A 22282-nucleotide genomic window follows, 5' to 3' on the forward strand; every position below is an offset into this window, starting at 1 on the left:
TAGCGTTACTTACCGTGATTATTACCTTTACATTATATTTATTATTATTACTTAAAATAACTTCCTTATAATTACACTCCCCTTTATAATTTCTTCTTTTTAATATTATATTATTATTATAATGCACTTATTGCATGCATTATTTTATTACCTTTATATAACCTTCCTATTACCCTTATAATTATTTTTTTATTTATATTAATTACCTCTTAACTTTATCTTACCTTTAATTAAAAAGCCTTTCTTAGCATAATTAATATTTATATAATTTCTTAGCCTTTTTGCAATTTAATCCTTTAGCTATTTTTCTTTATGCTTATTATGCTTTCCTTACAGCCATTCTTTTTCATTAAGAAGCTATTATCTTAATATATTAATACCTTTTTAATCCCTTAATGATTTCTTAATATATCCTCCTTTATTTATATCTTATTTATTAAGCGCTCTTTTTTTAGCTTATTAATACCCTTTTAATCCCTTAATATCTTCCTTAATACTTACTTCCTTCTTATTATATAAAAAGAAGAATAAGAAATGGCTTTTATTATAGGTTTTAATGATTAGCATAATGGCTTTAATATAATTGCTATTAATAATAATAACGATAATAAGCTACTTTATTGCCTTAATAATATAATCCTTAAGGTTGCCTTATTTCTTTCTTAATATAAGTTTATTATAATTATTAATTAAGTATAAGGATATTACGTTATAAGATTATATTAAGTGCTTAGTAATTTTAATAATAAGGATTAATAACTCATTAAGTAGCTACCCTTTCCTTATAAACTATGCATTGCAACTTTTTATAAAATTAGCAAGCTGCTTATTTATATCTTTAAAGGTTGCAATGTATTTTATATTAATTATTATTATTATAAGCATAAGTATATTTAGCATATATATATATTTATTAATTTACCATTATTATAAAATATATAGTGTTATTTAAAGGGAGTAATTGCCATTAATAATAACTATATCCTTATCTTTAAGTAAGTTAAGTTTATTATTCTTACTTATAATAATATAGCTATATTTATCTTAGCTTTTAATTACGCTATTATTAATTTCCATAAAGCTATAAGTATTGCATTAATAAAGCCACCCCTTGCTACCCTTGCTATTTATTTAAGTAGCTATGCTTATTCTTATAATATGGCCTTAACTAACGCCCTTATTAACCTTATTAAGGATATGCTCTTAATTTTATTGCAACTTATTAATATATTCTTATTTCCTATTAATATTAATGCAATTATATATTATATTAATAATATTAATGCTAATAATTATTAACTAACTTACTTTACTTAAGAAGTGGTAAATACTTTTATAACTCTTAATAATAATTAAAGAGCTAAGGCTAATTATTATATTAATAATATATATACCTTTAATATAAGTATCCTCCTTATCCTTTTCTTATATTTATATTAATTTAGCTTTAAGCACGCTTTAATGCATTTAAGTATTGCTATTATAAAGAGTTTAATATAATAATTAATGCCTTAAATATTCTTATTAGCTAAGTTTTTAGCATTAAATAACATAATTATAATTTAAGTTATTATTATACTTATAATAAGTTTAAGGAAAAGAAATAAGAAGATAAGGAAGAGAATTTTAAAAACTTACCTTTTTTTAGCTATAATGCCCTTTATTATAAGCATTAATTAACTTAACTTATTATTATAATCATAATAAATTTAAGTAATTAAAAGCTTTATCTTTAAATAAAAAGTTTATAAATTTAACTTTTATTATTATTAAGTTATTATAACTTTATTGCTAATCCTTATAATTTTTTAATTTTATAATTAAATATTTTTAATATACCTATTTAAATAAATAATAATAAAGGAATTTTAAAAGGGTAATATGCTTAATATAGTTTTGCCTTATAAAAGATTAACTATATAGCTTAATTTTCTTTTAGCTTAATATATTACTTAATTTTTATAAAAAGGGAATTTAATTTATTTATTAAGCAAGTATATAATAAGTTTTAATTAATTAAGAGCATTTATATATAAATAAGGTTATAAATTTAAATCCTATTATTACTATACCTTGCTTAAGCATAATAAATACCTAAGGCTTGCCTTGCAGCTTTATTTAAATAGCTTATAACAACATAATAAAATCCTATTTATTTCTATTTTATTTTTACTTATAACCCTTATTACCTTACACCATGCCTTTAAATAAGCCTATTAAGCCTAATACAAGCCCGCTTTATAATTACTTTAAATAGGTAGTCCCTTATAAGTAATAATATCCCCTTATTACATTTTAAATAAATTAAAGGCTATTAATTTTTATAAGTTTCTAAGGAGTTTTTATATTAATATATTCCAATCTTTTTATTTAATATAAACCTACTTCTTAAGGAAATCATTTTATAAATACCTTAACGCATTCTTAACCACTAAGATTTCCTTTATAAGGTACTCCTTATCCTAGCCTTTATTCACTTTATTTAAAACTAGCATAATATTTAATTAAGTATTTATAAATATTTAAGTAAGTAATAAATTCTTTATAATGCATTTAATTTAATTAATATTAAAGGTAAAATAAACTTAGCTTAATATATTTAAAATAACTATTTAAGGTATAGAAATATTTATTATAATATATTTTTAATATAGCTAGTTAAGCTTTTTTATTAATTAAATAATTTAAAAGTACCTTAAGGATAAATATACTTAATTATTAATGCAAAACCTTTTTATTATTTAGCAGCATTTATTAATTATCCGCTCTTATTATTACTAAGTAAAAATAATAATGGCCTAAGCAATATCTATTTTAATTTAGAAATAATTTAAAAACGCAACTGCCCAGCCCTTAAAATTAATTGCAAATGCCATTATATTTAAAAAGCTTGGAACTGCTTACATATTAAACCCGTTTACTAACTAATTTAAGCTCTAGCTGGTTACTATTAAATTCCTATTATTTAGCGCTATTTAGCAAGCCAAAAGGTAATTAACTTAATTATTTTATAAAAAAGTAATAATATTATATAAGTATTTTTATATTTCTTAATTTATTTACTTTATGTTATTATTTATTTTAAGGTAATATGTTATAAATAAGAGGCGTTTTATATTTATTTAAATGCATAAAGAAACTTAAAACGCCTTTATTTAATTAAAGCCTTGGTTATTAATAATAAATATAGGGAACTTATAATAACGTTATTATAAAGTAATAAAGCATTATATATAGTTTTTTATAATTATAAAGTATATTACTTTTAAAAAAACCTATTTTAAAAGGTAATTTATAATAATTATTAAGTAATATAAGCTGCCCTTATAAATTAGTAAGTTTATTATAAAGTTAATAAATATTTAAAATTAATAATAATTTAAAGGAAGGATAAGGTAAAGCAAGCCTTATTATAGCTATTAACTAAGTTAAATTTAACGGTATATATTATAGTTTTAAATAAAACGCTAAATTACCTATAATATATTATTTTAATAAAAGTTATATAAAAGGACTTAAAAGGTTCCTTTTTATTTTAAATACCTTATTATAAAAGAATTATAAGCTTATTATAATATTAATATAATAAGTAATTCTTAACTTAAAAGCCATAGCTAGCCTTAAAATTAAAGCATACTATATACATTAAGAGTATAGTTAGTAATTTAAGCTATTATTTTAGCTTTTTTAAGGAATTGCCGTTAATTAAATATAATTATCTTATAGTAAATCTTATATTATAAGTTTTATTAAACTTCCTTATTTTAAAGTATAACTAAAGTTAATTTATTAAATAGCTATAGCTTTATAAGTATAATAATATAAGTATTAAAAATTATTATTAAAATTAATTAAAGCATTTTAATTATATAGTTTTTCTTTAAGGTTATCTTATTTTATTTTTATTATAATAATATATTAAGATGCTATGCTTATATTCTTAAGTAATATTAAAAATTATAATGGAAAAGAAATAAAGTTTTAGCTTATTAAGCTTGCCTTTTTAAAAAGAATTAAAGGCTAATAAAGTACTTAAGGCCCTTATAATTTATAAATATTATAAATAAGTAAAATATACTTTAAAGTATAAGTAATTATGCCTTTAAGGCCTTAATTATTATTAATAGCTCCTTATTATAAATAATATAATTTCATTATATTAAAGAAAGCTTTATAAAGTAATAGGTAATTAAGTAAAGGGCCTTTTTTTTTAAATTAATAAATATGCGCTAAGGGCTGTCTTTAAGCAATTTACCTTTATTATTGTATTTAAGTTTAGGTTTTATTTAGCTAGGATTAATGCTTTTATAAATACTATTTTAAGATAATAAAAGGCTTTATCCTCTTTATTTCTTTATTAAAAAGAAGTTCCTTTAATAATAAGATAAAAAAGAGGGTTAATAATCTTAAAAAAGTTTTTAATAAAGTTATAATAAAAGTTTATAAACCTTATAAAGCTTTAAATATTATAAATTATTTATAATGCTTTTTATTTTTAAATTACCTTAATCTTTTTTAAGTTTGCTTAAATACTTACTTTAGTTATAATAATAAAGCTTAAGTACTTTACCTTTTTTATTATAAATTTATATTTATTTTAATTTAAGTTTAGTTTAGCATTTTATAAGTAATATAAAATCTTTTATACCTTTCTTATATAGTTTCTTTTTAAGCTTAAGGAAAATATTAATATATTATTTAAGTATATTATTATATAGTTTTTTAAAATATTAGCTAAGATTAAGTTAATATATTATTAAAATATAATGGGTATATTAAATAAATTAAAGGAGTAAATTAGCTATTTAAATAACTTAAATTAAGTTTAAAATGCCATTAAATGCTTTTACCTTTTTATTATTTATATTTAATAAAAGGTTATATAAATATTTAGCTTTATAAATTATTAAGTATTAAAAAGGGAGTATAGTATTTCTTTAATAAGGGGAAAGGGGTAATGGTTTTGCTAAGTTATTTTATTAAGGGCATGGTAATTTATATAAAATTACTACCCTTTATTTACTTTATATATTAAGAGGATTAAGGCTGCTATAAGTAAGGAGCTAGCTTTTACTTAGCTTTTATTATAAAGTTTTATAACTTATTTCTATAGCTTAAGTAGCTAATCTTAAGGTATATTATATAATAGGCCTTATAATAATATTAATATAAATTTATTTTTCATTAATAATAAATAAATATAGTAATTAAATTAACCTTAATATAATAAAAAGGCAGAAGCTTATTCTTTATTAAAAAAGCTAGCAAAGTTTTGCATTTCCTTTAATAAAGGCTTAATCTTATATTATTTTGCATTATTATTATTTTTTTCTTAAAAAGCTATAGCTTAAAGGATTTATATAACCTTATTTAAGCTTATTTCTATTAAAATAATATTTATTATTTTATTGCGGGATAAGCAATTTATTTATGCTTTTATAATTGCTTTAAAGATTAATTAAGCTAAATTATTTATATTTTATTAGCTTTCCTTCTTTATAACCATCCCTTAAGCTGCATTAACTATTATGCAGCTATAAATTAGATTTAATAAAATATTATAATAGCGTAATTAAGGCAGGCTTAATAAAAAGGGATAAGTTATGCTTAGAATTATATAAGCTAAAATAGGGGCCTATTATGCATTAATATTTAGGGAAAGCTATATTATATATATAATATATTAGCTTTATAATAAGTTAATAATTATTTTTAAGTTTCTTAAGATAAGTAAAGCTATTAATTTTAATTTTATTATTTATATTTATTGCTTACTTATAGCAATATAATAACTATACTTATTATTTACTTAAGCAATAATAATATGCTTATAATTTATAATAATAAAAATTAAGAAAGGAAGCTTATTTAATTTATTTTATACTTATTAATATTATTTTTATATAAATTAAATTTATAAAAAAAGCTTATGCTTTTAAGCAAAACTTTATTTAAAAGCTAGTTTTTTTCTTTAAGATTAATAAGGTTTTTTTTATAAAGTATAGCTAGCTTTATAACTTAAATTTAAGTTAATATAATTATAAAAAAGAGTTTATAGTTTATTATAAAGTATTCTTATTAGCTGTAATATAAGCATGCTTTATACCTTTATTAGGCTTCCTTTTTAAACTTAGAAATTTAGGGTACCTTAGCTTAATTATTAGCTAGTTGGAAAGAAGAAGCGCCTTAATGCCCTTGCAATTCTTTATTTTTAGTGCTTTAGCCCTTTATTATACTTATTATAGCTATATTTATTATTACTATATTTTAATTTATTACTTATTACCCTTAAGTTAAGGGCTTTAAGGAATATAAGGTTAGGCCTATATATTATTAATGCTTAAAATTTTATGCCTTTAACTTATAAGTAATTTAGCAATATATATTTATTATTTTATTATAATTTATATATAAAATTAATGCCTTAATAGCTTTATTATAAAGTTATAAAGAAAGCTAATTATAAAAGTAATTTAACTTTATTTTATTTAATTATTTAAGGTTTTTAGCTTATATTATTAATTATTTAAATTAAATATAAAATTAAGTAAAGTTATTATAATTTTATATTTAAAATATTTTAAGCTTAATTAAAATAATTACTTATTAATATAAGTTTTTATAGCAATACTTTAAATATTTAAAGAATTTATTTATATTAAAGCTATTTTAAGGTTTGCCTTGCTTATAAAATGCTATAATATATAATTATATTTTAATAAATAGCTAACTTTATAAAAAGATTTAATATTTTTAAGGACTTTTAATAAAGTTTATATTAATTTATAGCTTATATTATATTATAATCTTTTAAGTTAAAAAGCTATTTTAGCTATTATTAAATAAGGGCTTAATTAAAAGCAATTTATATTAAATTAAAAGTAAATTAAAAAGATTTATATATACTTTAAGCTTTATAAATTAATAAAGTATTATTATAAGGAGAGATATAGTAATATTATTATTAACATTAATAAGCGTTATTATAAATAGCTAAGAAGGTTAAGGTGCTTTTTAAGCATTTTTATAGCTTAATATTAAAATAAGTTAAGGAATTTTTAATTATATATTTTATAAAAAGGTTAATATCTTAAGTATAAGGTTATTTATCTTTATAATATAAGTATTTTTCTTAATATAATTTAAAGATTATAATTTAATATTATAAGTTAGCCTTAAATATTTGTTAAAAGGTACTTAAAAGGAGTTATAAATTGCAATATTTAAGAAGTAAGTTAGGCCTTAAAAGGGCTTAACTTTAGATTTATCTTTTAAGTGTATGCTTTATTATATGAGAGGGTTGGGTGCAGTATGGGCTTGGCATGGGCATGCATTACGGCTTGGGCAATAGCCCAAGCCCATTACAAAAGTATTTATTAAGATAATTAAGAAAATAAAGAGAAAAATATAGTGAATTTTGAATAAGTTTAATGAGTTAAAGAATAAAGATATAGGTATTAAAATAATATAGTTATAAAGAAAAAAAGAAGGGCTTTTAAATAGTGTATTTTTAAGGTATTATAAATTAAAGATGGTTAAGATATAGTTAAGTGTTTTTAAGGGAGTTTTAAGGATTATTATGGTTTTATTAAAATTCGCGTTTTTGGTATTAATTTAGTATAGTTTTTAAAATTTAAAGAAATGCTCTTATTATTCTTAATAAGGGCTTTTAAATAATATATAAATTATATAGGTAGGTTAAGTATTGGTGGAGAAATGATTAAATATTTAGGTAAATAAAGTATGGTTTTTATGTATAAGCTTTGGGTTAAGAGATAAGGTTAATTTATAATGTTAAACGGGGCGATTTAATTAATTAAGGGCTTATTAATTAGCTTAATCAGGTAATTAATTAAAAGGTATGTCTTTAAATATAAAGCTTATTTTATTTAAAAGGTTTGAAAAGTGGTGGCGATTAGGGGTGTTATGTAATGTGCGTTTTCCGTATTGGGTTAGCCGTTTTCCATATTGGGTTAGCGTTGCCGCTTTGGGTAAGCTCCGGGCCTTATAACTTGTAAGAAATAATAGCGTTGGATGCTTAGTTTATTAGGCTAGCTAACGTTTATTTAACGGGAGGAAAGGCCCCTATTTATAGTTATTATCCTCCATACAGTGGCAAACGTATGGGGAAAAGGATATCCCGTATTAATAATAGCCTAGATATTTAGAATATTCCAACAGGGTTAACATTGATCGTGCTGTCATCCATGGTACCGAGTGGCAGCTGCGCACTGAGACACAGTTTTGGGGTAGATTCAGGCAAGACTGGTCTGGAAAATGAATGGCACGTATACTGGAGTTAAGAAGAATGACTTGCTTGAGTAAAGGAGATGGTTACGGAGGGAGATGGAAGACGATTGTGGGGCGGCGAGAGTGGGCAAGAAGGCAGAGAGGGAATTAGTGGAGCTGGATCAGGTCGGCAGAAGATGGGAAATGTAACTTGATCGGTAGCGCCTTTCTTTTATGCGTTTGACGGGAAGATGTGTTTTTCGAGAAGAAGGAGGTATGGTGCCAAGAGGGGTAACAACTAAAGCCACGGGAAGGAACGATTTGGGTGCTTCCGAGAGCTCACGCAGCTGGAAAATCGAATAGTTGCGCCTTAATTTCTGGCATTATCCCGGGTTACCCTCCTCAGCTCGTCTGATCAAAAAGTTCACCTCAATAGATAATATAGGTAATGTTACGGCAGGTATGACAATCAGGACTGCAGGTCCCACATCTCTTCACTTTTCCATCTTCCTAGGCTCGCGAGGTGCAGGATCTATCAAGTGGGTTCTTTACTATAGAAAACCCTACTTTGGGCGAAACATTCATCACAATGCTTATACATGAGGTGCTGATCCGATATGTTCATTCACTAGAACAACGAGGGGACTTTCTCATCTAATATACTCGTGAAGCTCTTGGAGACTTGACACTGTTTGACGAAACAGTGGTTATGCCATTTTCTTCGTCCAGCCTAAGCACACTCTCTTAAAGTGCTTGCCAATGGACTCGTTTGAAATCACAAAGTGATCTCGTTTTTAATCTGTACACATATGCTTCTTAAGTAGTATGCATCCATTCCCTTCATACAGTGATACACGCTTAAACACCTAGCGCTAAAAAATATAATGCCGATAACAGTAGTTTTGAACACGATTATCTGTGGCTTGTGGCCCAGAAAATAGTGACAGCCTTGTGACAGCCACACAGACGAGGCTAGCAAGAACCGCTTCTAACGGCGCCATAGACCGTCTTGAAATCACAAGGCAAACTTCTACAGTTCGACTCATTCCATAACCTCTAGCTACTGAAGCCAAATGACCGAGGTTGATTCATGATTCATGAGCTTGCCTATTTCATGAGCTGTCCGAAGCAGTCAATGGTATACCTGAAACTTTTCAGCCTTTAAAAGACAACATCAGTCTCCCCATGATTTTGAGACGTGTATTTCAGCATCTCGATTCCTGCCATAGCCTCGCAATCTACACCTGTACGTCCAAAATCACATCAGTGTATCCTCCTCTGAGATATTGCAACAAACGTTTCCAGAAAATGCCTTTCCAAAACTTCAGATTGGGTCTTCCAGTCCCCAGACCCGGTCTGTATTCTGTTCCTTCGGTTCTTCTGTTCACAATCTGGATAGCTGTCCTCCCACTGCTCATATTATCGGGCTCTGGGGTCTGCTCCCAATTGCCGAGCTCCATTAACGCCACCTTCCCTAATACAGCACTTTCATCATCGCCCACGAGCATCGTAACGAGCATAACAGGTTTGGATGATCAAGATGTTGAGTACAGAGTCACTGAAATCCACGGGGTCCACGTATCAGATGAGCACATTAATGAAGATGATGACATGGGAAGACAGGCCATAACATGGACATCAGCCCAGCAAGTCCCACTCCACTGGGCCGGTGTTCGGACTTTCGAGACAACGACCAGGATAGCTCCCAGGCCTCACGACACAGTCTCACCAGAAGGCTCATCGCATAATGGCAATTGTGAAAGCAGCGTCTCAAGCTCGGCCAGCCCCACGGATCCACCCATCGGTAGTCACGCAGATGACCTCAAGCGTACCGCAAACATATTTGTGATAATAAAAGCCATACTTGTTAGTTGGGCAATTTTGCTCGTAGGTATGCTGTCATACATGATTGCACGATACGCCGGAGAGATACTTGCCGACGAACCCAGTCTGGAGGCTGACCCAAGTGAATATCATGAACGGACGACGCTATTAGGTCCAAATGACGTTTGCTAATCTGCGTGCTGACCTATTTTGGGACTTTGAGTGGACAGTAGACAGAAGTGAGTTCATTGGCCTGGACCTTCCACTTCTAGGCTTCGGCCAGTGCTGCCGTTGCTACTGGACGTGGGCGATAATGTCGATCAAGAATAAGCCGGGCCACCTGACTGTTCAGTTGTAGGATAACAAGTTCATTGTGATCAACGAGGTCTCGGCTGCCACCGATTTTCGATTCCACGACTGGATACTTGAACCATCCTGAGGTGGACTAGGATGAATAGACAGCGCCAGTAACTCCACTCCGATGTTCGTGACCATGAATTCAAGAAAATAAAGTCTGCAATTTGTCTCCTTCCCAGAAGTCCCAAAAAAATTTACGTTTTCCAAGACAGTGCAGAAATTAAGTCAAATTCCCTCAAGATACGTGTCTATGTGCGTGTGTCGTGTGTTTGGGTGGGTCTTCATATCATGTCTGCCTGTGTTGCCTGTAGACCCGAAAAGCTGTCAGGTGCTCAAATCTGTTGACAGACAGGTTCTGGACATGTCTTCATACAAACAATGGAGTTGCATTCAATAGCAGGTCATTCCGTAATGGGTTATCTAACATGAGGTCGTCCGATGTCCTCGGAGTTTTCCGAGAGGAAGATGTTTGCCGGCCAAGCAGTTCCCTGGAACTTGGGACCCTTGTGCGCTACCCTGAACCTTACCCGAAGAAGCTTGAATCTTCCCGAGGTCGTGTTTTCCCCACACACACAATGCCGGGCGGGTGGCTGGGCGATAGCGATCTCGGTTGGTGACCTTTTCGCATTGCAACGACATCCCTCAAAGTATTATCGACACTCCATTCTTTCGAGGTTTACAGCCGCCGAATTTCCAGCGATTGATTCATTGGATCACACCTATGGAGTCGAAGGCGCTTGTATCTCGAGGACCATTCTCCCAAGGGGGCTGGGCCATCGAGGAGGTAAAGCTGCGAGAGTTGAAGAATGACGAGGTCGCTGTCGAGATAGTGGCAAGCGGTATCTGTCACACAGACTTGCATTGTGGCGACACACCGGACGACAAAGGAGTGCCAGCGGTCTTCTACCCTAGAGTCCTTGGGCATGAGGGTAAGCGCTCTCCCGCTTGCTGCCAGCACACGTTGGAACTGCTGAACTGATATCTGAGTCAGGATCTGGTTATGTGAAGCGAGTCGGCAAGGATGTGAGCACTGTACGTGGATGATTGTTCTGCCCAGTCAACGAGGTCGTTTTCTCACACATTTCACCATATTCAGGTCAAGCCAGGAGATCCGGTGCTGCTCTCTTTCTCTTACTGCGGCAACTGCCATGTCTGTAAGACGGGCCCTCCGTCGCATTGCGTCGACTTCTTCGAAATCAATTTCATGGGCGAGCCAGTGTTCCACGACGCGAAGGGAGGCTCCATTGGCGGCCGCTTCTTCGGGCAGTCAAGTTTCGCGAAACACGCCATCGTCAGCGACAAGTCCGTCGTGAACGTGAGCGGTCTGGGTCTGGAGCGGGAGGATCTCAAGCTCCTGGCGCCTTTTGGCTGTGGCCTGCAAACAGGCAGCGGCACAGTCATCTCCGTGGCGAAAGCTGGGCCTGACGATGCGATCGCTATAGTCGGCATGGGCGGTGTCGGGCTGGCCGCTGTGATGGCAGCGAAGAACCAGAAGTGCAAGACGATCATCGGCATTGACAGGGTGGAGGCGCGCCTGGAGCTTGCCAAGTCGCTCGGTGCCACGCACGTCTTCAACACATCCAAGATGTCGACCGAGGAGCTTGTGGCTGCCGTCAAGGAGGCGGCTGATGGGCTGGGCGCGACTGTCTCGATCGACACAAGCGCCTACCCCCCACTTGTTGCTGCTCAAGTAGAGTACACGCGGTACATGGCCAAGATCATACAGGTTGGAACCGGGATGCCGAATGCGAACTTGACGCTCCACATGCAGAGCTTCATGGTCAGTGGTAAACAGTACTTCGGCGCCGTCCAGGGACACAGCAGGACGAAGGAGTACATCCCGCAGATGATCAGGTGGTGGAAGGAGGGGATCTTCCCCGTGGAGAAGTTGGTCAAGTTCTACAAATTCGAAGATTTCGGAGAAGCTGTCAAGGTCATGGGAAACGGGGAGGTTGTGAAGCCTATTCTGGTATGGTAAATATTATGACAAAAGGATTTAAAATACAGCCCAAAAGCAGCACAGAAAGAAACATGTGTCAGCACATGGAGCTTCAGGACGTGCTGCAAGATTTGCCTAGAACGACTCCGAACCAAAATGTCGATCTTCTTCCCACCAATGACAAATAACGAATCAAGCCGCCTTGACTCCATCAACACTGACTCCCTTCCTCTCTTCCGTCATTCCCTCCCTTGTGGAGGATGAGTCACTTCCTCGCGCAACCTGGCCCAGGATTGTGGTATTCTGGTGTTTCTGGACCATGTCTAGGTAGCTCCAGTCACCAATCTGCTCGTCGAAGAACTGGTCCAAGTCCAACCCTCGCTCTTCGGCCTCATCTGAAACACGAAGGTGTAGGCCAGGGATATACTTCATGATCATGAGCAGGGCAAAGGAAACCACAAAAGAATACGCGGAGATGGCGCAGATCTCTGCAAACTGTTTACCAACTTGGATTCCATTTCCATCGATACCTCCGGACGCGAGAGTCACGCCATCTAGGGCAGAGACTATAAGTTTCAAAATTAGTATTGCGGCTCCTGATAGAACATCTGTCAAGTATGAATGTGAGGGTCAACGAACCGGAAGACGTAGCGAAGATGCCAGTGAAAAAGGAGCCACACATGCCGCCAATCCCGTGCAGCTTAAAGACGTCCATGCCCTCGTCAATATGCAGCCACAGGTTCACATCTGACATCAGTGCGCACACGACGGCCGTGAGGAAACCAATCACAGCGGCAAGCCACACGCTGACGTAGCCTGCTGCTGGCGTGATGCCGACAAGGCCAGCAATGGCACCCTCGCAAGCGCCAACGACGCTGAAGCGTCTCTTGTGCCTGATGTAGTCCACGATGACCCACCCAATGGCTCCCGTTGACGCGGCAGTGTTGGTGTTGAAGGCAGCGTACATTGCCCGGACACTAGCATTGAGTGCTGAGCCGCCGTTGAAGCCGAACCACCCGAACCAGATGAACACAGTACCGAGAAAGACGAGAGTCGTGTTGTGCGGCTTGCCGTGGGATTTGTCGTCCGCGCTTGTCTTTCTCTTGCCAAGGGCCAGGGCATAAGCCAATGCCGCCCACCCAGAGGCGATGTGCACAGGGCCGCCACCAGCGAAATCCAGAGAAGGCAGGTTGTACAGCCAGCCGTTGGGGTTCCACGTCCAGCAAGCAATGGGGCAGTACACGATCGTAGCCCAGAAGAACCCGAAGACGAGAGACGGGATGATACGTCCACGCTCAAAGGCACCACCAACCACAATCTGCACTGTACAGGCGCAGAACAGGAGCTGGTAGAGGCAGAACGCGATATCCGGGATGGTAGGGTTGCCAATCGACGGGGCTGCCACAACGTCGCGCAGCCCAAAGTTGGCCAAGTCACCGATGAAGGGGCCCGCCGTGCGGCTGTAGGCCAGGGAGAAGCCCCAGAACATCCATTGGAAGGTGGTGACAGCCCCGACCATCAGGGACTGGAATAGAAGGGCGAGGGCAGACTTTCGGCGGGCGAGGCCTCCGTAAAGAAGACCGATTCCGGGTATGATGAGCCACACGATAAAACCGCAGAAGATCAGGTACGTGTAGTTGTACTCGAAGCCCACGTACTGGGCGTTCACGTCCATCTCGAGTGGGTTGCCGCCGGTGGGCATTGATTCATTGTAACTCGGCTGTCAAGGGGAAGTCAATATTAACATTTGTTGACAAATTCGATCCAGAAAGCCTTGGTAGGAATAGATAGGTACTTACAGCTTCGCTCATGGTGTCGTACTGTCCTTTGGATATGACTTCTGGTTACATTGGACCGTGCTACACCATGAGTCTGGACAAGCCAGGGGACATGGACATTATAAGGAACGGCATCCGTTCTTCCATCCTAGAATCGGACCTCATATCAATCACGCCCTCAGACCCTGGCCAAGAAACCCTGAGGGACCGGCGTTGTATCTCTTATCATTGTGAAGCTAAAGTAGTCGGGAACTGCGGCTGGCGACCAGCCAAACCGGCGGCTTGGGGCAAGCTAAGTCCCCCATCCTATACCCGGCTCCCAGGGCGTTCTCGGCAAGGATTCCTTATCTCTTGGCACCTTTTAAGATTACAGTGCCTCTTCTTATGAAAGTGTAGATATCAGCGCCATTCCAAGGATTTGCAGAGCAAGATATGACCTTTGTTGATGACAACCGGCTAGATCTTCAAGATAACGGCACCTCCGACATAGGTCCGACTCGCCATCAAATGCAGGACCAAGAACGCCGGCTGCTGGTAATGTAACCACCACGCAGTAGCGTCACCGTGCTGTTGGGATCGAACGCGTCTCAAACCGGCCAAGGCTGCATTTTCTTTTTTTCTTTTGACAGCTGAGCCTGCAGCCGCCGCTATAAGAAAGGCCATTGAGATCACATGCTCTCATTGACCGTACTGGGCCTAAGCCTCAATCCCTGGCAACATCATTTCCGCAATTTTTATGAGCCTCCGTATCTTTCCCTGTTCGACCTTCGCGTGCTAACAGAAGGTGTCTGCTTGGTATCTGGTGGCGGTTGATCTTTTGAAAACCGTCAGCCGACTTCACCCCTGAGCCACATTTACTTCTGGATAGTTACATCACCCGTGCTGTGCTTGGTGGCTTTGTCCTGGTGTCCTAGAGATGAGCTCCGCATTGGACTGAGAGTTCTTCTTTTGAGACACTGCATAACTTGGCCGCAAATTTGTCCCACAAGTAAGGAATCATTATGCTACAGATTCAAGTCCGGTCGGGCCCCGCACAGCTTTGGGATACTCATATGATGATTCGCCGTTTGATCATTCCGAAAGACTGGCTTGCACGCAGGGCCTGCACGGAGGGTAATCAAACGCGCGTTATCAAGCTGCATCGACCATCACCTACCAGGGGGAGGGGGGGTTTTTGTTTAGGTGCTGCAAGCAAGTCGAAAGGAAAGCAACATAATAATGACATGCTATCAACATTCTGACAGTATGTTTTTTTATGTATATTGCATTATTTACTTATCACTAATATGTAGTTATTTTTAATATATTATGATATAATGTTAACTCTTAATAAAGGGTTAAAAAAATAACTAGGTTTTCCCTTATTCTTAACTTAACTACTTATTTACTCTTTATTAGCTTAATTATTTATTATAAAAGAGTTTATAAAATTATAAAAATATTTAAAAATAAAATTAAGTTTAAAATTAATAAGTTTAAATTAAAGCTTTTAATATAAAATTATAATAATATTAATTAATATAAAATTAATATTAATATAAAGTTAATATTAATATAATTTAAAGCCTTAATATAATTTGCTTTTAATAATATTTTAATAATCTTTTACTAGCATTTCGCTGAAATTATAAAATTTCAATTAAATGTTAAAACATGAGTGCATTGCGTGACCCCGTCAGAAACCCCCCTCCCCCCTGGTAGGCAGATCGCACTCAAGGACTGTGAAACCGAGCATATTGATACTCATCTTGGTACTCGCAAGCTGTCCGTTTATAGCAAATGACTGTCGGCATAGCTAATGTCTTTTCTGTGATAGATGTCATTTAATCGTTTTTCAAGAAAGACGGGTTTTTCATTAGAGGTTGTTCTCGAAGACAGAGTGAACATGTACGACCAATTCATATCACTGATCCTTTGTCAGCCCTTTCCTGGGTCGTTTACCTGCAGTTAATCTGAATGTCATGCCGCAAAACCATTGCTGACATCGTGAGGGTGCTGCCGATGCAATAGTGACAGGTACAAGAAGCTGTTCATGTCTCTACATTTATCGTCGTGTCACGGGTCCCGCTCAGAAGACACAGTGCGACCGCGAAAGCTGGATCTCATTGTGATATTGGCAAATCCCACCCGATAGAGGTGATCTTTGGCGATTTACTACTTCCAAGGCACTTAATGAGAATCTTACTTGGTTGAATCCCCAAGTTATCTCCATCATCCTGATGTCAACCACTTATTCCAGATCGGGAGCGAGTCGCTCACCTCTCTATTATAACCTGCAGTCTGTGAAGCCTGACTGTACATGTTCACGTACTATAGCTATCAGAATGAAGGCTCCGAACGAGATTTGAGTCGAAATTGGGTCACTAACATGGGATTCGGCCAACTTTGCAAGTTTGGGGTTGACCAATTGGCTGCGGCATCACTGTGCCGGAAGACGAGCATCACTGAGATGCGCAGGCAAGAAAACAATTGCAATTATACAACAATGATTTTCCACTGTCGCAGTCCCGACTATCAATTTCGGGTCCATCGCACTTCGGCATGGACAGTTGCACCGACGGCCCCGACGCAACTGAATCCTTAGTTCGGATGCATGTGGTAGGGCTGACGCTTTACAGTTTGCGGGCAAAGTCCATGACGCAACAGTTTCAACGCCATCGGCTTTGTCGTGTTCCCATCTAACTTTCACAGCCGTCAATCAGATTCACATCATCATTAAGCAGACCTTATAGCCACGTCGTTCGCAATTGCAAAGCGTCAGGTGCATCGTTCTTCGGAAATCGCGCCTCTACTGATTACATCTACTACCAATATTTATCGAACAACCGTACGCAGTACAACTTCACCAAAAGCACACAATCACGAAATCAGTCGACAATTGGCATATCTATCACCATGGGCGTTTCACTCTCCACCGCGCGCTACCTCGCGCCTATTTCCTTCGTCGTAAGTGACTTCTCTTACCTGATTTTCTGCCTTGTGAAGATTCTAACCAAAAATGCGGGATAGATCGACTTTGCTGCTCAGCAGTATGGCATGCTTAGCACACCAAACATGAAGGACGTCCACGACGCCAATCTGTCCTTCTGGTCTCCCCAGCCCTTCTTCATCGCAGGCTTCTTCTTCCCACAACAGCTGTTCCAGCTTGCCTGGCTGTGGCGCCTGTGGCGGTCCAATGACCAGTCCGCACTCGAGGACGGGGCCGTCAACACCATGGTCGACTTCAGCCCATTCTATGCCGTGGGGAACCTGTGCATTGCGAGCTGGATGGTCTTCTGGAACGCATCGGACCTCAAGACGAGCAACATTTTCGTGGTCATCAACTCCCTCGCACAGCTGTATTACATCTTCGGCCGACTTCCGCCGATGAACTTGAATTCTACCAACTCTGTCTTGACACATATTGTGAGCAAGACCTTCGCCGGAATCGGTGTTCTGGATTTGTTGCACAACGGTTCTGTGGCGTACTTTGTCCATCAACAGCCCTCGACCGCTGTCAAAGTCCTCACCGGCCTGGGTTTTGCTGGCCTCGCCTCTTGCAGCGACTGGATATTCGGAGGATGTCTGGTATATGATCTTGTGGCTCTGGCAGTAGGTCAGAGGGCTTACGGCAACGAGAGTTGGAGCAATATGCTGGGTGTGTTTGCTGCAGGAACGGCTGCTATTGTTGCAGGCAAGAATCTCGTCAGGTAAATGATATCATCCTATTGGCCCTATCCCCGACGCCTCGGATAACCCTGAGCGTGGTGGTGTCGATTTTGTACTAACATGTCTCCGCAAAGCCCTCCCTACATCAGGTCGCCAAAGGCTGACTACCGTGCTTTGTAATCATTAAATCGACAGCACGACTTCATCATTCAACAAACAAGCACTTACGGGGTGAAAAAATTGTCGTGACTCTCACATACTCGCATCTAGTGGGAGCATATTGCATGTTCCTTGTATAGGCAGGACATTAATCAACTACAATGAAGTCCCTGGATAGGAACATGTGACACATGGCTTCAAATTCAAGAATCTAGTTGGACTGCAAATAGGGCTGGCATCCAATACGGCACAACGTGTCAAAACTGGTCAACTTGGGCTCCCTGAAATCTAGTATCATAACTTTTTGAAAAACATCCAATATTGAAGCTATCCTTTTCAATACTCCACTGTGTCCAGAGAGCGAAGCTCGAATTTTTGCGTACTGGGAGAGGAATCAAGGACTACCACTCAGATGCCATAGAGCTATCAATGATAACGAAACCCTCGCTTCGAGGACACAAAATTGAACCGTGGCGGGTAACTTGAAGGAGTTTCAGATTCTGTTCTGGCACCCAGTCTCTGGGAATGAAGAAATGACGTTTGATATCCTCGGCATCTCGCTTTGATCGCAGAGGCCATGTGCAGACACGGAACGACCGATCAATGAATACGAAGCGCTCATTTGGAAGAATGTTGAGAGGTATTTCGGTGAGCTCTGCGACTGCGGAAGGTATATCGAGGAAGACCAGATCGCAACTGGAATCAAGTTCTGGGAATTTCGCGGTGTCTGAAGTGCTTAGGACCTGCAACCTAGGTACTAGAGTAGATGATGAGCTCAGCCTTGAGGTTCGGATGAGTACATGGCCACTAAGGTGAGTCGAAACGACCAGGTCTATCTCTTCCTCGACTTTGAAAATGATCGTGCTGGGGGTTTTGTGGCTCGGGGACGGTGGGTCCACTTCGATCATTGTTGGCCGTCTCTGGAACGCTATTTGGGGCATCAGAATGGATGATATCTCCTTCAAGTCGGACCACTGGTACACTCGAACAGATTGAGGGTTAATGGAAATGATGTGTTGCTCTGAAGCCGGGTGTTTTACCCATTGGGCGGGAAGAGCACATGCATCCAACTCGTTCGTTGCCAGTACATCTGCTGATGCAAGAGACCAGCGTCGAGCTGACGATGGAGACACGACAAGAATCGATTCATCGTCAGGTGAAAGAAGTATTTGAAGGATACCGTCCCCTTCCACCTTGGGCTTGAAGCGCTTGATCCTGCGGTACTGCCAGCTTCCCTTGGAGCTCGAGATCTCGATGAGGGTGAGTCGCCCACTGACTTCCGAGTAGCAGAGACGATTGCCATTAATACTCCACGCCACGTGTTCGATACCCAATTCAGTGGCGGTCCTTCCAACTTCGAGTTTCTGCATGGTTTCGTGATCGAAAAGCTCGATGAGGCCATCTTCATCTCCAAGACAAACGAGAGACGATTTTGGGGACTCGCTGACCACCATGATCGGAGGCTTGTCGTCCGTCAAAGCCTCAGAAGCAAAGTTTGATGGTTCTATACTTTCCTCAGGAGATGATTGGCTATTGACAGCATGATCATCGACGGCGGATAGCCTGATGAGACTGTTGGGCTCCCACACAGTGCAATGATTACCTCGGAGCTGGAAGAAACGACGACCGTCCTGGCTAAAACAGAAAGAGCTCACAGAGTCACCCCTCGAAGTCAGCTGGTAAAGCAGGGTTGCGCTGTGATAATCGTAGAGTTTGATCGTTCCACTAGTTCCTCGAACTGCGTATATCAAACCATCAGGACTGCAATGTATATCGGCCGGCATTTTTGCAGGATCTGGTGGATGTTCCTCAAGCCGGTCGTCAAGAATAGAAAATCTGAATGAGTAGCCATCTAGGAACAACCCGAGGATCTCTCCACTATCTGGGTGCCAGGATATCTTGCTGGCGAAAGGCAGCGGGACACCAGGTCGGCCTGGTATTCGTTCTCGAGTGAACCTCTTGATGATCTTGGGCGGGTTAATGGACCAGATTGTCAAGGGGAATCTTCTATAAGCGGCCGCCACCTTGCTGCCATCCGGACTTATAGCCAGTGCCGAGGGTGAGTTGAGCTGTGTTCCCTGGAGGCTGTCAACATCACTGAGCAGCGAGGGGTCCAAAGCTGTCCACAGAACGTCCCGACGTTCGAGCCTATGCTCCAGTATACATCGTAGATCTGATCCCACAAGAAGTATCGTATCATTCTCCACATAGTTCAGGCAGAGCGCATTGATTTCCCGAAGGTTGGCCAAATTTCGAACAGGTTTGCCTGAGTGCGGAGACCAAATTATGGTGCTGGTGGTCCCATATGTCGCAATCTGGTCTCCTCGGGAATTGAAAGACATGGCTGAAATCCGCTCTCGATGCTCAAGACGACGAGTCTGCTGAAAAGTCGTACAGTCCCACAACACTACCGTTCCGGTGTCATCCGCAACAGCCACGTATCGGCCTGACGATGCTATCAAGGTTGCTCGGGAACCAGCTCCCAAGGTAACTCTTGCAAGACAATCGTCCCGATCGTCTGGAAGACCACGAACAGACACTGATGGTGCGGCAATCTTAGAGAAGTACCGATAGACAGCCGACCTCAATGGCGAGAACGAGGCAACTGACGTGAAAATCGACGACGGATCTTGTGTTAGGCTACTGCCGAACTTGCCTGGTATTTTCAGTAAGTCGTGAGACCAACTGTCAAGAAGTTCTAAATCTTCGAATCTCCGAGAGGCAGCTGCGCGAGTGACATCGATGCGGCACTTGCGATGCACAAAAGTGCTCACCGCGTGCGAAGCCTCAATGAGCACCTTGAGCTGACCCATAACAGCCAGTACCTGGATCCATATCAGAGCATATGACTGTGTAAAGAATGTGACGAGGAGATCTAGCTGTTGATCGGAATCCTCTGGCTGCCTGATGGCCTCGAGGTGATGGGGCCATGAAGTAGCTCGATACTCCAAGCACTTCAGCTCATTGGGTTGCAGTCTCGACCGAATCTCCCTCTTCATAAAAGCGCTCATGGACTTCTCAAATAGCTCGATATGAGCCTCGAAAGATCCGAGGGAGAAGGGCAAAGTTCTGGTCTGCATCAGGTACTCCCGAGCTGACTGATGTAACAGGGCGATTCTGTCCTGGCCCTCCACAGCAATGAACTGTCCGCACAGTCTACTGATAGTGCTCGTGATGTCAAGTAATTGACCAAATTCTGGTTCGAGCAACGCCGAAAGTTCGTCGATATCGATGGATCGTCGGGCGTACATGGCCCACAGAAGAAGCTGGCGGGCAAGACCTCTGTCGGAAGGTCGACGAATGCGACGAATCGTTTCCTCCATACGTTGGTACAGTTCTTCCATGCCTGGTGGAAGCTCCTCGAGCCTTTCCCGCACGTCGTCTTCGGTATTGCAGTCCTTGATCTCTACCAACACCAAATATACCCATAAGAAATTATCGTTCGAGTGCTTAATGATTTTCGCCATGACTTCCTCCTTGACAGAGGAATTCCATCCTAGATACCTCAGTTCTTCCTCTGAATACTTTTTTATATCGGTCAGCTCTTGGTTCAATGATAATGCCGAGGATGTAACCCTATACTGCACCCTATCAAAGGCTGATTAAAGGACAGGACTCCAACGACTTGTGACAAGACAATTTATCTGTGAAGAAGACCCTGAGATGTCTGCAAGCATATCAAAGACATGCTGGGGGAGCCAGATTCGTCCAAAGCATCGATGATCCAATATTGCGGCGCCAGGAATTCCAGTTGGAACAAAGTGCCAACGAATATCTTCGTCCATGTCGATCTCCAATCAGCTTCCCTAATTTTATATCCACCGCCTGCAAGTGAGAGCAACGAGCGCCGGAAAGCTGGAACCTGAGCAGCAATTTGATATGCAATAGACCTGAGCAGTGCGGAAACTGAACGTTTGCTCTCGTCGCCGCTTCTGAAAAAGAAGTGCTGCACTTGACAACCTTCTTCACGAAGATGTTGTACCAAGAAGGAAGAGAGCACCGATTTCCCACGACCAGGCCGCCCATGGAGCCATACTAGCTGTGACGATGATAGTGACGTGATCCATGAATGTATTTGAGGTCTTTCTAGAATCCATGTGCACGTTGACTCCGCTCTTCGGCGCGAAAAGAGATTCAGGTCTACGTCCACTGAGTCTGCGACACTGAGGAACTCTTGCAATTTTTCGAGTTCCGCGATGGGAGTTTGGAGACCTGCAAAAAGGCAGCCGATGTTAGGTACAACCTGTGGTCAAGAGAATGACCGGGGCTCAGACTTGTACTTACCCGTGGGCAAGTAGGTAGACACTAATGACTTCAGAGCTGACAAGATTACTCTGTAATTGCTGTC

General features: G+C 38.4%; 4 protein-coding genes across 4 annotated transcripts; 2 read left to right on the plus strand and 2 right to left on the minus strand.

Annotated features, from left to right (window-relative positions):
* Positions 1 to 11131: 11131 nt before the first annotated feature.
* Positions 11132 to 12388, plus strand: INS49_009889 (uncharacterized protein; the record flags this gene model as incomplete). The annotated part of the gene is made up of 3 exons (XM_043170617.1): positions 11132 to 11339; positions 11402 to 11442; positions 11507 to 12388. The coding sequence occupies 3 exons, from the start codon at positions 11132 to 11134 to the stop codon at positions 12386 to 12388; spliced, it is 1131 nt and encodes a 376-aa protein (XP_043025182.1).
* A 153-nt stretch (positions 12389 to 12541) lies between these two features.
* On the minus strand, positions 12542 to 14160 carry INS49_009890 (uncharacterized protein; the record flags this gene model as incomplete). Its single annotated transcript, XM_043170618.1, has 3 exons — positions 12542 to 12945; positions 12989 to 14069; positions 14149 to 14160. The coding sequence occupies 3 exons, from the start codon at positions 14158 to 14160 to the stop codon at positions 12542 to 12544; spliced, it is 1497 nt and encodes a 498-aa protein (XP_043025183.1).
* Positions 14161 to 17022: 2862 nt separating this feature from the next.
* Positions 17023 to 17820, plus strand: INS49_009891 (uncharacterized protein; the record flags this gene model as incomplete). Its single annotated transcript, XM_043170619.1, has 3 exons — positions 17023 to 17073; positions 17137 to 17722; positions 17780 to 17820. The coding sequence occupies 3 exons, from the start codon at positions 17023 to 17025 to the stop codon at positions 17818 to 17820; spliced, it is 678 nt and encodes a 225-aa protein (XP_043025184.1).
* Positions 17821 to 18335: 515 nt separating this feature from the next.
* Positions 18336 to 21401, minus strand: INS49_009892 (uncharacterized protein; the record flags this gene model as incomplete). The annotated part of the gene is made up of 1 exon (XM_043170620.1): positions 18336 to 21401. One exon carries the CDS (start codon positions 21399 to 21401, stop codon positions 18336 to 18338), a length of 3066 nt encoding a protein of 1021 aa, XP_043025185.1.
* Positions 21402 to 22282: the final 881 nt, after the last annotated feature.

The sequence above is a fragment of the Diaporthe citri genome (assembly GCF_014595645.1).
Source record: "Diaporthe citri strain NFHF-8-4 chromosome Unknown scaffold_4, whole genome shotgun sequence".
Taxonomy (NCBI): Eukaryota; Fungi; Ascomycota; class Sordariomycetes; order Diaporthales; family Diaporthaceae; genus Diaporthe; species Diaporthe citri.